At 31.3% G+C, this 16,451-nt stretch overlaps 1 protein-coding gene across 1 annotated transcript in view; it reads left to right on the forward strand.

Annotated features, from left to right (window-relative positions):
- Nucleotides 1–16,451, forward strand: part of LOC129224536 (twitchin-like) — a 380,173-nt gene that overhangs the window by 141,370 nt on the left and 222,352 nt on the right. The window contains 3 exon segments of the mRNA XM_054859008.1: nt 642–808; nt 3,289–3,518; nt 5,332–5,595. Of these exon segments, the coding sequence (XP_054714983.1) occupies nt 642–808; nt 3,289–3,518; nt 5,332–5,595 (661 nt within the window).

Raw genomic sequence — 16,451 nt, forward strand, 5'->3', positions numbered from 1 at the left:
ATTTTACCACTTATTCTTTTCCTGTTGAATATTGTGTATTTTTGGACATAACTCAGCTACTGATATTACTTCTTACAACATATGAATAGTTTTAATTAGTATTGCTCTGGAAATGTAAATACCTTTGGCAAAACCGGGATGTTTCTGTAAAATTATCCGATAATGGCAGAAACTAGCCGACTAAATGTTTAACTCAATACAATAATTGGGCACCAAGCCCAAGTATATATTTGGGCTTGGTGCAATGATGGTTAAACAATACATTTTCTGAACATGGATTCATTAAAAGGTTGTAAAAAAAATCATGAAACTTTCACGATATGCATTTAAATTTAAATATTAATAGATTTAAAAACTGTTACCCTGTTTTTAGTGATTTGTTTGCAAAATGTTCATCTTTTTATGTTTCTTTTATAAGACATTCGATGATTAATTTTGTAGAAATAAGTAAAAATCGTAAATGCTATTAATAGTTCAGGTAATTGGGATAGCAGAATAAATATGGTGTTCAAAAGTTAAACCTCCAATAAAACTTCGTTTACGTAGCTCAAAATATTATTCAACAAAAATGCTTCGTATTGTCACATTTAAAGTTAAGTGCTTTCATTAACACGTTTTTTCCCCCTTTGTAATATCCACAGAGGTACGCAAGTACTGAAAGAATCTAAAGAAACCAAAATAAGTTTTGACGGCACTTTTGCCAGCTTGACAATAACACAGACAACATCAACATCTTCAGGAAGCTACAAGATCGAGGTGTCCAATGACTTTGGAAAAGTGGAAAGTTCTGCTACATTGACTGTTGAAGGTAATGATTTAATGGTCTGTAGAATTCTGAATCAACCATGAATGTTGATTTTTTCCCCCACTTATTTAGTCATATTAAATCGTATTTTAAATCTTTCGTCATTTATTTTCATAAGTTTTCAAATTTCGTACTTCTGGTTTTTAGAACCAGCATCGTAATGAAATTCTGTTCGCTGTTGATAAAAAAAAGCCCAGTGGCGCAGTGGTAGCGCTTCGCGTTCCCACGCTACAGGCCCGGGTTCTATTACCGGGTTGGGCATGGTTGACTCAGCCATTCATCCCTTCAGTGGGTCCATAAAATGAATACCTAGCGTACTTGGGAACCAAACACTGGGGGTTCCGCGTTAGGCTAACCTCCTAAACGGAACATCTGCCTTGCACCCCCAGAGCCCCTGGACAGGAAAACTGAATTGGGCACAGTGGGTCTTGGCCCGCACGGGCTGTCGTGCCACAGGGTTTGGTTTGGTTGATATACAAGCAATCGAGCAGATATAAATTGAGATATGCTTTTAAAATTTTGTCTCCAGTGTTTTAACATCCTTTTGCTAGTTAAAGTTCACAACGTTTTCTTCTATTTTGCAAAATCAATCCAAATGACAGTCTGAGATACATAATTTTACATTAAATCACTTTGTTATGTGAAATTTAATAATTCAATTGGGACATAGCAATTTAAGTATGTTGAAAAATCCTAACAAGGCGTTTTATTGTGTTGACTGATTACGACACTTTTTGTGGCAGGCTTTGCGCGCACGCCATTGGTTCTATACTAGAATTAACTAACTATGCTACAATATGGACCGTGGTGGTCTGATCGGTAAGGCATTGGTCTTAGGGCGGGAGTGTCTCGAGTTCGATCCTCACTGGTCGAAGATCCACCATCGAAATTAATGGTGACTGGGCGAAGTTAAATAAGCTTGTGGTCACAATGTCCTCCAAGTGAAACATACATCTGGGGGTGCCAGACCAGAAAGTTATTCGGCTTCTGGCTTGGTTCTAAATTCTCGAACTGTCCATAGATGGCACCACCATCAATTGTGTTGTCTTCTGAAGGCAAGGCGCCTGGCACGCAGTCCTTCATTGTTTGAGGGCCAGAAGTGCCTTTGATAGTTGATAGACAATGCTGGAATATTTTTTTCTCACTAAAAAGATAATTCTTTCTGTATACAACTGTCCAGTATGTAGATTGCAGATTCACGTCATAGGGTATATCGGGGCACATTTACGTGGATTTTTTTCAATGAATTTTCTAAATTTTATGTTTTAACTTGAGAAATTTTAGACAATGCGGTTTTATGAAACATTTAATGGGATCAAAATTGGTATATTCAGTTGTTGCTCAGTTTGTGGTTTTAACCGAAAAAAAATTATTTTCGAGTCCAAGTCAATTGCGTAAACTTCCCCCGAACACGGGGCACGTTTACGCATATTTATTTTGACACCTAACGCGATTCTGTTAGTGTTTTGAACATAATGTCTTACCATCGTAAAAATAAAGCAAATTTATTACACACTGAAAAATGTATAAAGTAGAAGCTGAACGCGCATGAAGATAACACTACTGGATTGTAAGCTATAAGATACGAATTTGTAACTCAATTAAAAATTAAATAGTTATTTTCAAAACTAAATAGCCTGAAAATACTAATTAGAAGTAAGACACAGTAAGAACTTGCATAAAGGTGCTCAGACGTCAATACGTAAACTTGCCCCGTCGCCAAGTTTGGATTTATTTTTAGCGTGAAAAAATAAAAAAAAACTTTATAACATTTCAGTTCATACAAGTACAACTCTCAAAAAAAAATGATAAAAGTCTGCTAATTTTTATATATTCGTTCTGTTTTAAATAAGTATTATTTATTCACAATCAGCTTCAAAACATTCATCTCAAAATTTACTGGACTGAGTAGAAAACATATTCTTTCTGCATGCTAGACCGAAGCTCGACTGATGCTCGAAAACTTGTGAGGATATTTGCTAGGGAGCAGCATCAATCTGTTATGACTGTTGGCTCTCCAGTTTTAATTCGTTTTGAAAAAAGGGTACTGCGTAAACGCACTCTAGTCTATCCTATACTCAAAATTTCATCCGTGTAAGGATGTTCCCAGGATCTTTTCGAGAGAATTATGCAATTTTTGATCAATAAATAAACTGATCAATCTGTGCCGTTTTCTCTTTTATGCAACAAGTAAATCAAAGGAAATAATAAAAGTTAGTGCACTAGTTAAGATTCATGAGCTTTGTTTACAGTTCCAATACTTTATGTTTTGACTTTTAGTGCATTTAACGTGAGGATAGCATTTTTCATTAAGTATTTTGTTAGAGCATTATCAAATGTTCTGTGCACCAGATATGCCGAATGCGTAATAAGTTTAGGCTTAAAAGAAATTAATTGAATCAATTTCATTTACATAAGACAACAATTTAACATTTCTAACACTTTGCTTTAATGGGGAAAAATTGTTTTATTTGCTTTCTTAGAGAAAAAGAAAGTTGAAGAAAAGAAGGAAGAAAAGAAAGTGGAAAAGAAGGAAGAAAAGAAAGTAGAAAAGAAAGAAGAAACTAAAATAGAGAAAAAAGAAGAAGTAAAAGTCGAAAAGAAAGAATCACTGAAGGTTGAAAAGAAACAAGAGCTAAAAGTGGAGAAGAAGGAAGAAACTAAAGTTGAGAAAAAGGTTGAAAAGAAAGAGTCTCTAAAAGTAGAAAAGAAGGTACTTTCAAAAAAAATACTGTAATTTTTTTTTCTACCCCGATAAGATTTGTTTTAATTAATTCAGTAATTCAGTTTTAATTTAACTTCAGTAATACCTGGAAAAAAATATTATTCTTTCTATCATATTATGTATTTAAGAATTTTTCACTATCAGAGCGAAGCATACTTTATCTATTTGATCCAAGTTCTTAATCTTGATGAAATGTAAACAAGAAAGGAGATGTACTTTAATTTCATGTTTTCAAACAAATGGTATTTTTATAGGTTACGGAAAAGTTAAATATTTCCTGAATTGTATGGTATTGTATGGTATATGTATATTTATATATACATATTTTTTCACTCATCTTTTATTCCTTATGTTATTTATATCATTTGCCTCAAGAAAAAAAAAGTTGATTACCTCAAAAATCAAACAATAGATATTCAGTGCCTGATGGTTTTACCACAATCAGTGCTTTGAAAACGGTACCTATGTCTTACTCCGTTGACCATTTTTGAAGCCCAAACTTATCTTATACGATACACTCCCATGATGGAGGCGATAAACTTGCTCCACTCATTTTGTCAAACTTTCGGATGAAGATTTCTGTTGCGATTTTCCCACCTTAATATTCCTTTGGCGATATTTTTTGGTTTCACCCAAACGGCGGACGAAATTATATGAAAGAATTAAAAAAGAAAAAAAAAAACTTCATCTTAAGCCTTTCAGAGTGTTCACGTGTTGCCGCGCGCTAATTTGAAAATAGCTATAATACAATTTCAACGCAGTGATTTGGAATATCACTTGCTGATTCAGCGCAATCGCAGCAGAGATAATGAATGTTAGGTACACATGCTGATGCAAGCAGGGGCGTGCAAAGAAATTTTGGGGCCCGTCACAGTCAGAAGACTTTTATGGGTCTCTCCATACTGTTTATCCCCACGTCCTTACATGTATTTCACCCCTCATTTCAAAAATCTCGGGCCCCCTTCAGACTTGGATCCGGGTCAACATGTGTCCGTTCTCCCCCCTGTACCCGCCCCTGTACACAAGGGGCCCTTGTTGCGATAGATGTATCTGTCGCCTTAAAGATTTAGTTTTAATCATATCCATAATTGAATTTATGGATATGATTAAAACAGTTTTATTACACAGCTTGAACTGCTTGACAAACATTAGCGCCTTGGACTCATTTCATGGATCATTTCCGAATTTAATGTTTCTAACATCTCCTTGATTAAATGTGCTATCTCAAGCTTTAATGTCTTTACTTCATTAATTTGATGTGCTTTTGCAAATTTTGATGTCCCCGCCATTTACTTCATGTGCTATTACGTCATTTTTTTCATGTGCTATTGCAGACTTACGTCTCCAAGTATTCATTAGTTTCATGTGCCATTGTGGAGTTTTAATGTCTTTAATGCGCCATTCATTTCATGTACTATTGTACACTTTAATGTCTCTAAAAAGACCAGACGGACGTCTCCGACACTTCATTCATTTCATATGTTATTGTAGATTTTAATGCCTGCAATTGGTCACTCACACCATGTACTCTTGAGGACTATAATGTCTCCAAAACGTCATCCATTTCATGTGCTATTACAGACTCTTTGACGTCTCTGAGACGTTATCGTATGTCAAGGCATTAATAAATAAGATTGGTTTGAATTAGCTAATACATTTAAAGGTGAATTGGTTCATGTTTGCAAATGAACCAATCATTTTGCAATTCAGTACGTTTTGAAATAGTAGTTCTGTTTAACTAATATTGGAAATGAATTGAAAATGATGCAAAACATTTAGTAATGTACTCAATTATTCGCAGGAGGAAAAGAAGACTACAGCCAAGCAAGCAGCTGTGCCCCAAATTGCAATTGAGGAGACAAAAGAAACAGCCGCTCCGAAAGGCAAGGGTCCTCAAGTGCCTGTTTTGATCAAGGAGCCTTCCCCAGAACCAGGATCCAGGAAGGGCTCCACTGACGTAAGTGCCGGCATGGGCAGTCGAGTGGGAAGTCGTAGGGGCTCTTATGTGGACCTTAGCCCTAGTCCTGGTGGTTCAAGGAGGGGGTCAATCATTATTGCTGACGAGGTGGGTTGTCTAAGAGCCAGACCTGGCTTTCTTATTGCAATTACGATTCAGTTTCATTTTAAGTGTGTGTAGTTAATTGTGCTAGAATGTTGTGTGTGCGTAGTTTAGATAATTATGGTCTTCCAATAGCAATTCATACCATTTCAAAAAAAGGTTATGCAGCATAAAATATTGCAGTCACAAATAATGTTATGAACTTTCTCAATAAAAAAAAACATTTATGTGAGCCGTAAAACTCCCATGCTAAGTAAAGTACTTACTTTACAGTTTTTTTATAACTTTCTCAGTTTCGGAAGACAAAGGAAAAATATTGTATCCAAACGAGCAATATTGAGTGGTCGCTATATTTTCCAACTAGCTTGACAACTTTCGATCAAACGTCTGAGATTCGCGTTGCTTAGCTTGTACTTTGCGTTTTTCGTCTTTTTTTCATTCTAAAAAATTTACGAATTGCAAATTTGGTGAATCAAAAAAATATATATGCGAAGAAAAGACAGCTAAGTACGCAGTAGCAAAAGAAAAAAAAATCCCCCTCACAAAAGGCAAACTTCGTGGTGGTAAAAAGTTATAATAAACTATGACGCAATATTATACTCAAGAAATGGCGGCTACGACAAAAACCACTATTCAGAAAACTTAAAAGAATAAAACCTTCTTAAACTAGTTTTGTTTTCTACTTTGCAGCAAGTTTTCTTCATACGGCAATTTTAAATGAGCTTAAACTTGAATATAAATATAGTATAGTTCCGTGAAGATGAAATGTGACCTTGAAAATGTTTGCTTCGTTTTGGGTTCATTGAGATAGGATTAGGTTATTGGTGAGGTTTTGAGTTAATTCAACTACTTTCCTTGAGCCTACCTTCTCAATACAAGTATAAAAAATAACCCAACGCCAACCAGCACTAATAAGTTTTCACTATTTCAACAAACCTCCTTAAGGGAAGCACACACACACACACACACACACACACACATATATATATATATATATATATATATATATATATATATATATATATATATATATATATATATATATATATATATATATATATATATTATATATATATATATATATATATATATATATATATATATATATATATATATATATATATATATTGATACTTTGAAGTATGATTACGAAAGAGGGTTAAAAAATCGCATTTGATTTCGAAATACCAGTATTAAATGAAATTAGTTCAACAGGTCAAGAGATTTTTACAACGAACAAAAATATAAATTTTAGAAGAAGTATTAAAAATATTTAGAATTGAAATCGCTGTGGGAGAACTTAAAACGGAGAAATTTCTTTGAAACAATATTTTCAACTGCAAAATATTTTTCCGTGAAATTATTTGTCCTCTTAGCCACTGTCGTGTTACAGTAATTTTCTGTGCAGAAAGTGTATCACTATTTCAAATAAGTAGTTATCGTTTTAATAATATAATACGTTGCATAAGGTTAAATATTTCACAATGGAAGATCATGATTCATTATTAATTAATTACAAATATGTAGTTTTATTATATGTTATAATCAAGCATGGATTATGTTACGTACTTGCCATTGACTATTTTTACTTATGGCCCAATTCTAGGAAACATTCGGTAGCATTCCACTTCAGATTGACGTCATAACTCTTTCTCCAAACCATATTCGCATAGAAATTTCGCACCGTGTTACGGTCTGAGGGCAAAGTTGTGACGTTAATCTGAAGCGGAGCGAACCCATTTTTTTCAGGAACAAGATCTTAGTTCAACGAAACATTTGTTTTTCAATGTAATTTTAGAAAAAAATACTTTTTATACTTTTGTCATTTAAATAAGTAAGTAATCCATGCTTTGTTCTTAGTATTTAGACAAGAGTATTTTGTCGAGCGTAATTAGTTTCAATTGACATTTATTTATATACATTTAGTAGCAGCTTAGAGCTGAAAGTGCTGTGTCTAACATGACCTTTAGTGTAGCATAAATCAGCAGAATTTTCAACATCATTTAATTTTTATGGATTTTTTTTTTCATTTTTGTATTGTTTTGGCAAATAAAATATAATTACGAATATTCATTTCGGTCTTTTTAAACACTTGAGGACTTTTTCATTTTTTCTCAATATTTTAAAATTTTACTATGCTACTTTTAGTATTTCATGCACTTTTGTTTTCTTTCCCACCCCAAAATTTGGTTTTTTGGCTTTTCTCTACTGCTGAGCTGTATCTAACGCATTTAGAATGCATATGCATGCAGATGTTTTATTTGTGTTATGAATTTTGCAATTTTGTGAATGAATGACTTTGAAAGCTTGAAATTAACAACTTAATCAAGAATAAACTTAATAAGTTACTTGATTTAAAAAAAAAACAACAGTATCGAAAATTCTAAAGTTTTAAGTGGATTTATTTATTATGAACATGAAATTCCACTGTTTTCCACTCTACTATTTTCTTTCTTTGAACGAATTTTCAAAGTATTTATACATTTTTGATGCACTATTTTTTTCCCTCGTTAATTGTTATGTTAAGTCACAGACGGGTTATTCCTAAAATCTTTGAACTGTTTTTTTCCTTCTTTTTTAGCCTTTTTTTTATTAATTCCTCCTTCCACACTGATTTAATTGCTAAATTCTTGTAGAGTTTTAGAGCTTAAATAGAGTTTTATAATGACAACCCCAAAGATACTTTTCCTAAAGAAAATATCACTTAAATATCTTTAATTACAACAATTAAACAGCACCAATTCATAAATAATTATTCACTTTGAAATGGCATTAAAAATACATTTGTTCTCAAAGTATGTAGGGGATATTTTGTCACTGCATTCGTTTTTTAAAAACAGTGCCTTTCTGTAGACATTTTGGTTAATGTACATTTGATACTTCGTTTCCGCATAAATTAGAAAACAAATCGGTTAACGTCATAGTATCACCCTTATAAGTACTATGATAATTTTCATAAAGTGTCAATGGTTCAAAATAAAAACATTACTTTTGTCCTAGCGTTTAAAAATATAATTCATTACAGCATTATACAAAAAAAAAAATAATAATAATCATGTAAAATATCAGCAGTAAAAATCAATAGTGAAATGAATAGTATTCAGTTTTAGAAGAGAATACAACTTATATTTTTTATCGGTAAAAATATGTTTTACCAGATGAATTATTTTAAGATGAAAATATTGTTGATAAAATTAATTCCTGCTTTTAAAATTAAATTTCACTAAGAATTTCCAAGTAAGTCATCGACTAAAAAAAGACACAGTTGTCACACTAAAGACATTTCACATAAAATAATTCAGTCATAATTATTAGAACATTTTCTATATTTTTAGGAATAAATGGTTTAAATTGAGATTTTTTTTTTTTTTTTTTGATAGGTGTGACACTGAAAAATATTTGCTCAGTCAAAAAATTGACTATATCTTTTTCAATCATTCTTTTCCAGAAATCAAAATGTTTGTTACACTAAATTATAAGTTTTTTCAGTCATTCCCTGAAAGATAGTGGTAGAACTGTTTTTATAGCTAAATGTAAAAGATGGACAACGTTGACAAATAGTCGGAAATTGGCATATAAACAAGCAAACTGGAAATATATGATAGACTTATGGCATAAAACGCGTTGGCAGCGGTTTACACATAACATAACAAGGTAACGGGTAACATAACAAGGTTACCCGTTAAAAGAACATTTTAATTACTTCACGTCTAATTCCTCTAATTCCTTAATCTTGTGCCTTAAAACACATTTGCAGTTTCATGGTTCAAACGACATGCCAATCGATACATGTCATTTTATTTGCTAAAGCCAATTAGTCATTGACCAAGTACTGTGGAAAAATCATCATCGTCAATGGATAATTTTTTCGTAAGAACAACCTTAATAATGAATGTATTAATCTACTACTTGTTGGATAATAAATATTAATACATACTTTTAATCAGAGGTATTCCTTACAGGAACAATATTTCATAATATGTGGAACCTTGAACATTTTATTACAGAATCATTGCTGTATAATAATTTGAGGAGTTTTATATTACAAAATCTGTTTTATACGATGTCTGCCATTTTACGAAAAAATATTAATTAATTTCGTTACACTACATGAATTTAATATTCTCCTTAAATGTTTCAAAAATTTTCTTATAAAATACAGTTTTTTTTAATAAAAAACACTAGCTGCATTTCCCGGTTTTGCACAGTCTACCTCGAAAATAAAAGTTTTGTCAAGTGACGCATGTTCAAGAATAAGGCTTCAAGTAGAGAAAAAAAAATACTACAAAATTTCCCGTCAAAATAATCACTCTCAAAGAAATAAAACACGGCAAATCAAAAGTTCCTGAGAAAATTAAACGCAACGCTCCATAAATAAAACTAAAATCTTTAAAATAAAAATCGCCAAATAATTATTAAAAGGGGAAATTTTTACCACAAAACAAAAACAAAATTTTATTCAGTCACAGCCGAGGAAAAAAAAGTGGCATACTTCTGAACGCTAATTTAAAATGAGATTGCGCAAACGATAATTTTCCGATTTAAAATTTCTGTTACATTAGGCTTAGCAGTGCTTTTTTTATTTTTTTTCCCTGTGATTTCACAGCCTTTTTGAAATTCAAAGGAAATTAATGAACTCCAAGGGTGTTTTTCGCGGACTTTCGAATGGGTCCTGAATCAAAGAAATCGGATAATTATTTCGGGTAGAAAGAGCCATTTAATGCCATTTTCGGGCCCTAAAATTAAAATTCGAACGTTTCGGTACTTTTTTAACGTTCTAACCCCCCCCCCCCTACGTTCCTTCTCGGGTGCACAAGTACCTCTCTGCCAAATTTGGTCAAGATCCGACATAAACTGTGGATTTGTATAGGGAACATACATATATACACACATATATATATATATTCTTTGTTTCATTTATATAAATTAGCCTACAATATTGAATAAGCAATTTAAATACTGAATAACTTCATACTAGTCAGTTACACTAAACTCAAAATAAAAATATTACAAATTTTATTTAAAAAAATATACATATTTTCTATAGTACACATTCGAATGCAGAGTATAAATATTTGTGTGTGAGAATGGGAAAATGTTGAATATGTTTCACTAACAGATAATTTATGTTTCGTTTAACTCCCTTCCCCTTCTTCATGTTCTGTGTTCATTTCCAAATTTGCGGTAAATATTTCATGAACCACTTTTCACTGCTTTTTTGCATGACATCTGAAGCTATTCCAGGTCTATCTTCCACAACCTACCTCAAATTTTCTACATCTTTAGCATGAGCTCTTTTATCTCTTTTACCTCCAATTTTGATGCTTTCATTGTCAACCGAAAACCTAAATGTAAGTAATGCTCTATTTCTCAGCTCTCGTCTTATTTTCACAACATTTATAAAAATTATAATAATAGAAATTTATGTTTTTAATAATGGAGAAATTAAACGTGTGGCATTACGTGAAAAAAAGTAACAATTAACTAGTTTTGTTTTTCGGTTACATTTGCTGAAAATGTAAAAAACACCGTAATCTTTATTTAAAAATGGTCACATTACCTTTAAAACATTTTTTTTCATTTAAGAAGTTTTATTTTTTTTTGAAACCATAACATGCATACTTATTTCGCAATCAATAATTTGTTTTCAAAACTTTAAAATATTGCCAACTTTTTAAAAAAATTCATAAAATTTAGAAAAATTTCTTTTTAATTTTAAATTCTAAAAGTTTTTTTTTTTTTTGTTTTTGCACTTATTTAATTTTTTTGTTAAGCGATCACAATTACCATCTCTAAAAGTATGTGCATTCATTTGTTTATATATTCATTAGAAAATTTTCTGTGATTAATTATGTAAAAAATCGCATTTTTTTAATATTGTTTTTAAAGGTATAGCATGCTCTAAAAATTTGAGTAATTTATAAAATACTTTTCAAATGCACAATTTTGTTAATTATATTTTCCTGACTGCAAAAAGTATTACTTTAAAGCTGTATCTAGCATAGAAAAATATCCTTAGGGATTCTACTGACATGAAAACACACACACACACACACAAAAAAAAAAGATCACCGAGGGGGGGGGGGGTTGCGGAAGAGCACATAGTGAGCATGACCAAAAACCACTCATAAATCTTTAACTATTTGAACTAAAGCGACGAACCTTGTTCCATGAGGTCGGAATAATTTTTAATTTTGAAATAAGCAATAAAATTGTTTTGACCGTTTAATCATTTTTAAGGTACTGTAGCCCCTTAAACCGATAAAATGATATCTTCACTTATACAAAATGACTTTTTGCCTTCACGTTAATTTTTAATGTGTCTAAAGAGCACTGTAACGAAGCAACTCCACAAAATTTTATTTATCAGCAGAAACAAGTAAAAAAAATTGAGCAAAATACAGCATTTTAAGTTTTGATTGCAGTTTTGAGTAAAACAATAGTTTCATGTCAAGTTTTGATGAGAATAAAACTTATTGTTCAGGTTTGGCGGTCAATGAATTTAATAATTTACTTAACCTTATCAATTTACATGAACTATTTGAAGTAAAAAAAAAACTGTCGCTTATCTCTTTGAGTGGGTTTATGCTGTAGAAAACTTCCGTGTAAGAAAATATGGCAACGGACGTCGATGGTCATTTTCAACTATTTTTCTATCATGCCATGGAATAAATAATATATCCACTTAACTGTAATTCGATGACATTCCCTGGGGAAAACTCCTTAAAACTGACGACAGCATAGTTTCCAACTGAAAAATATGCGTCTTTACATTCTTCAACTGCAAACGTTTCTTGATTCGCATTGTTTGTTACTTCAAAGCAGTCGTCTTATTGGTGTGAGCCAATTGTTAGCATAAAAGTTCCAAATCACTAACTTTGAGAAAGTTGCATCTCTCGCATAGCCACCTCACCTTCCTTGGTTCTTTTATTTTGGTTACGTCCGTATGTTTTTTCACAAAGAATTTTTTTAAAGTTTTTAAAAGATAACTGATCTTAAGTGAATATGTTTATTAGTATAATCCAGCAAATAAGTTGAGGGTAGTGGAAAAAGAAGTTTCCAGGTTTTCTCTTTGAATGAAAAAGACAATGTTCCGACTAAACTCTGTAGCCTTCATGACAGTTCTAGAAGTACAAGTGATGACTAAGCAGCATTTGCGATACGCTTAACATAATGGTTTCTAGTCCTGTAGCAAGCACAAGAAAAGGTTCGCACGAGAAAAAGAAATAGTAATGATAAGTTCATGTATTTATTTTCATATTCCAGAACATTAATTCCATTTTATCATGAACTAAAAAACCGATGAAAATGAGCCCGTTGAACAATGAAAAAACTTATTATAACTACTATTGCTTTTTCCCGTTCCCCTCTGTCTAGTTTGAAAATTTTAGTTTACCATCTACGTTACTGTGCGCGTTATTTAGTGACTTCCGAAGTTGTATAATCTCTCAGTTTAAGCAATTAATCCCCCAACTTATTTGCTGAATTATACTAATAAACATAAGCAGTAAGGAACACTTCAAATGCAGAATCTCGTAAATTGACCTCCTGTAAAATTCGTTCTAAAAAGATCAAGTACAAACAGTTATTTTCAATCTTACTACTGTTATGACTCAAGTAGTAAGTGCAATTATATTTTGCCATTATCTGTTTTTTTTTTTTGTTATGTACACACGCGAATATTTAAAAACATCATAGAAAATTACCTATGCAGTTGTGCAAAAGTAGTGATTGGTTCAAATCCATTTCAGTGTTAACAAACAAAACGTAAATTGAACTTTGCTAGATATATGCAAAATAACAATTTTTATTAAAAGTTTAAATTTGTAGCGCTTCATTTTCAAAAACAAATAACAAATGCGTTAGTAAAAAAATAGACTTTTTATGCGCTTTCAAACATGGCGTATTAAACCGTACAATTATATATGTCATACGATATTATAATATATATTTATACAATCATGTATTAATATTTAAACATCTCATACCGTTTATTTAGTGAGTACTTTTGCAGTATCATCTTAGCATAAAAACACTCATTTAAAAATTTAAAACATGTGTTTTGAGGTCATAATGAACATTTTCATCAGTTCAACTTCAGCTCTAACAGACTATTTTATTACATAAATATAAATTTGTTACATAAGGCTTTTCGACATGAAAAGTTTGACTTCGAATGTATTAGTCTTTAATAAAACTTATTTTTATGAATATGTATAGAACATTCTCTTAATTCATTTTGTTTTTAAAAGGTTTTAAAATGAGGTTAGCTTAATGGTCATTCTACGTAAATCAACAACGCAAGAACTTGGCCTTCTCAAAGATTCATGTATTTTTCAGAATTATTACTCTTTGACACCTTAATTTTACACATTATATTTGAAAAATATCTGTCATTCATAAATGATGAGTAATTCATTTTTGAAAATCGTTGAAAAGGGTCTTTTTTTCACTTGCCTGCAGTGCTTAAAAATGTTATAACTCAAGTTCTGTGGGAGATATACAGCTGCATAACAGTTAGTTTTAAAGTCAATTACATGCACCTTAATTTGGTATGTAATTTCAGTAATTTTCAGAAATTGTGTTTAAGAAAATTTAAAATCAAAAAATTTTCATCCAACAAAAAATTTTGAAAAAAAAAATCATATATATATTTTTTTAATGAATGCATCCAAAAATAATCAGAAAAAGATCATAAAGGGATCAGCAGTTACAGCAAGTAATGTAAGACACTTTATTTTAATAATTGCCATATTTTGTTGTAACTGCCGTAGCTGCTGATTCCTTCAAAACCCCACTCTGAAAAATCTTGGATATATTCAATAAATTAAAAATAATAATAATAATAATTTTCAAAGGACACCACCTCAAAAATGTTTGAATTTTTAATTTTTAAATTGTTTTGAAAAAATGTTTTTCTTGAAACATTAGGGACATACTAATAAAAATACATGCTAGTTTCTTTAAAATAAGCATTATAGAACCATGTAGCTGCCATAAAACTTGAGTTTTAGCATTTTAAAGCAAATTTTTAGCAAAACTTGTAAAACTTTTCCCACATTATTTGCTGTAACTGCTAATCCATTCAAAGTCTCACTCTGAAATATTTTAGATGTAGTCAATAAAAAGGATTAGAAATATTTTTTTAATTAAATTATTTAATACCTAAAGAATAATTTAAAATTATCTTTAAAACTTCAAAATCTTGTGAAAAAAAAGTTTTCTTAAAAATTATTCATCAAATTAAAAAACATGTAATTGTCTCTAAAATAAGCTACAGGGAAATCCCGTTACAACGAATACCAACACAACGAAACTTCTATTTCAACTATTTGAATTTTAAGTCTCATTGTAATTGCTGTTACATTGCTTGAATTCCATTACAAAGGAATTCCAGTTACAGCGAACAAAATATCTGGTTCCTTGAAGTTTGTTATAACGGGAATTCACTGTATTACACATCTTCGCAGCTCTAGTATCATTTGAGTTGTATTAGTTCAAAGCTCTACCGGCAAGTCAAAAAAAAAAAAAAAGTTATTTTCACGATTTTCAAAACTTATTTGCTCATCAGTTATGAATGATTAATTTATTTAAAAATTATACACGAATTTTAGTTGACAAAGAATAAGGTTTCTAAAAATTTCATGAAACTCAGGTTAAGATTTTTATTTTATTGTTAATATTATTAATATTTTGATTTGACATGGACTGACGCTTATATGTGTTTAAAGTTTAATTTATCCCTTGTAAATTTAAAACTAAATATGCAGCAGGTTTTAGTTCAATAATTTGGAATTATGTGAAAAATTATATTTCAATGCTTAGAGGAAAGTAGCCCATAGTTTATAACTTATCACTTAAATTTTGACAAGCTTTATAAAATGAGTTAAAATAGATGTACGGCAATAAATCGAGGGATGTTTTAAAATAGTAATCATTGTATAAGTTACAAAAATATATGAAAACGAATTGGCATAAATGGGAGGCTTTTAGATTGTTGCAGCAATGCAGAAATGAATCCTTTTAGCTCATAATAGCGGGAAAAGTTGATAATCAATGCGGGAAAGCGTTCCGTCCATTAGTTCCGCCCCCCACAATTGCCAGAGGCAATTTTTCATTTTAATAATAACATCTTGTTAGAAAGAAAAACTCTTTTCCTCAAGTGCCTCTAAAAATTATCTTTTGCGGATACAGTTTGACCACGGATTTTATGGAATTGGTAAACGTTCAGTTAGGACGAGTCTATCTGAATGAGGTGAAAAGCCAAAAATTTGATGCGCGTGATCCGTTTATTCGAATGTGACTCTACTTAATTTAGTGGATAACCTACATCTGCAAAAGCTGGCATCCCCCAAAGCAATTAGATGCGTTCATTTCCACCTGGTAACCGGAAGTTTGCTTTCCCATCTAATCGGTGGTCAAACTCCTCTGTCATTGACCTTTAGACGATGGCACTGCTTCATATTTTTTCGAAATAAGAATTGCCAACATAATGCAATCATACAAAATAAAAGTTGTACTTTATGAGGCAAAGTGGTGAAATGATCCACTCTGCCCGAAGTTCGGGCACCTCAGCTGGAATGTTATTCAGGTGTACTATACCCTAATGTAGGACCAAACGAAAACGTCTTATGCCTCTAGATGTTTTAGAGTATATTATTTTTTTTCTTACTCATAAATTTTCTTTAGTCTTTCATCTGCTACCATTACATAATATTGATTAACCTATCTGTCTTATACTAAAGGCTTAAAAATAGATAATAATTTCTTTACTTATTTTATTCGAAGTACAGTGTCAAAACCAGTTTAATCCAGAATTTCTAAAACTACAATGAACACTCACTGATGTGCCGGCCAAAGTG

Source organism: Uloborus diversus, chromosome 6, assembly GCF_026930045.1.
Source record: "Uloborus diversus isolate 005 chromosome 6, Udiv.v.3.1, whole genome shotgun sequence".
Lineage (NCBI taxonomy): Eukaryota > Metazoa > Arthropoda > Arachnida > Araneae > Uloboridae > Uloborus > Uloborus diversus.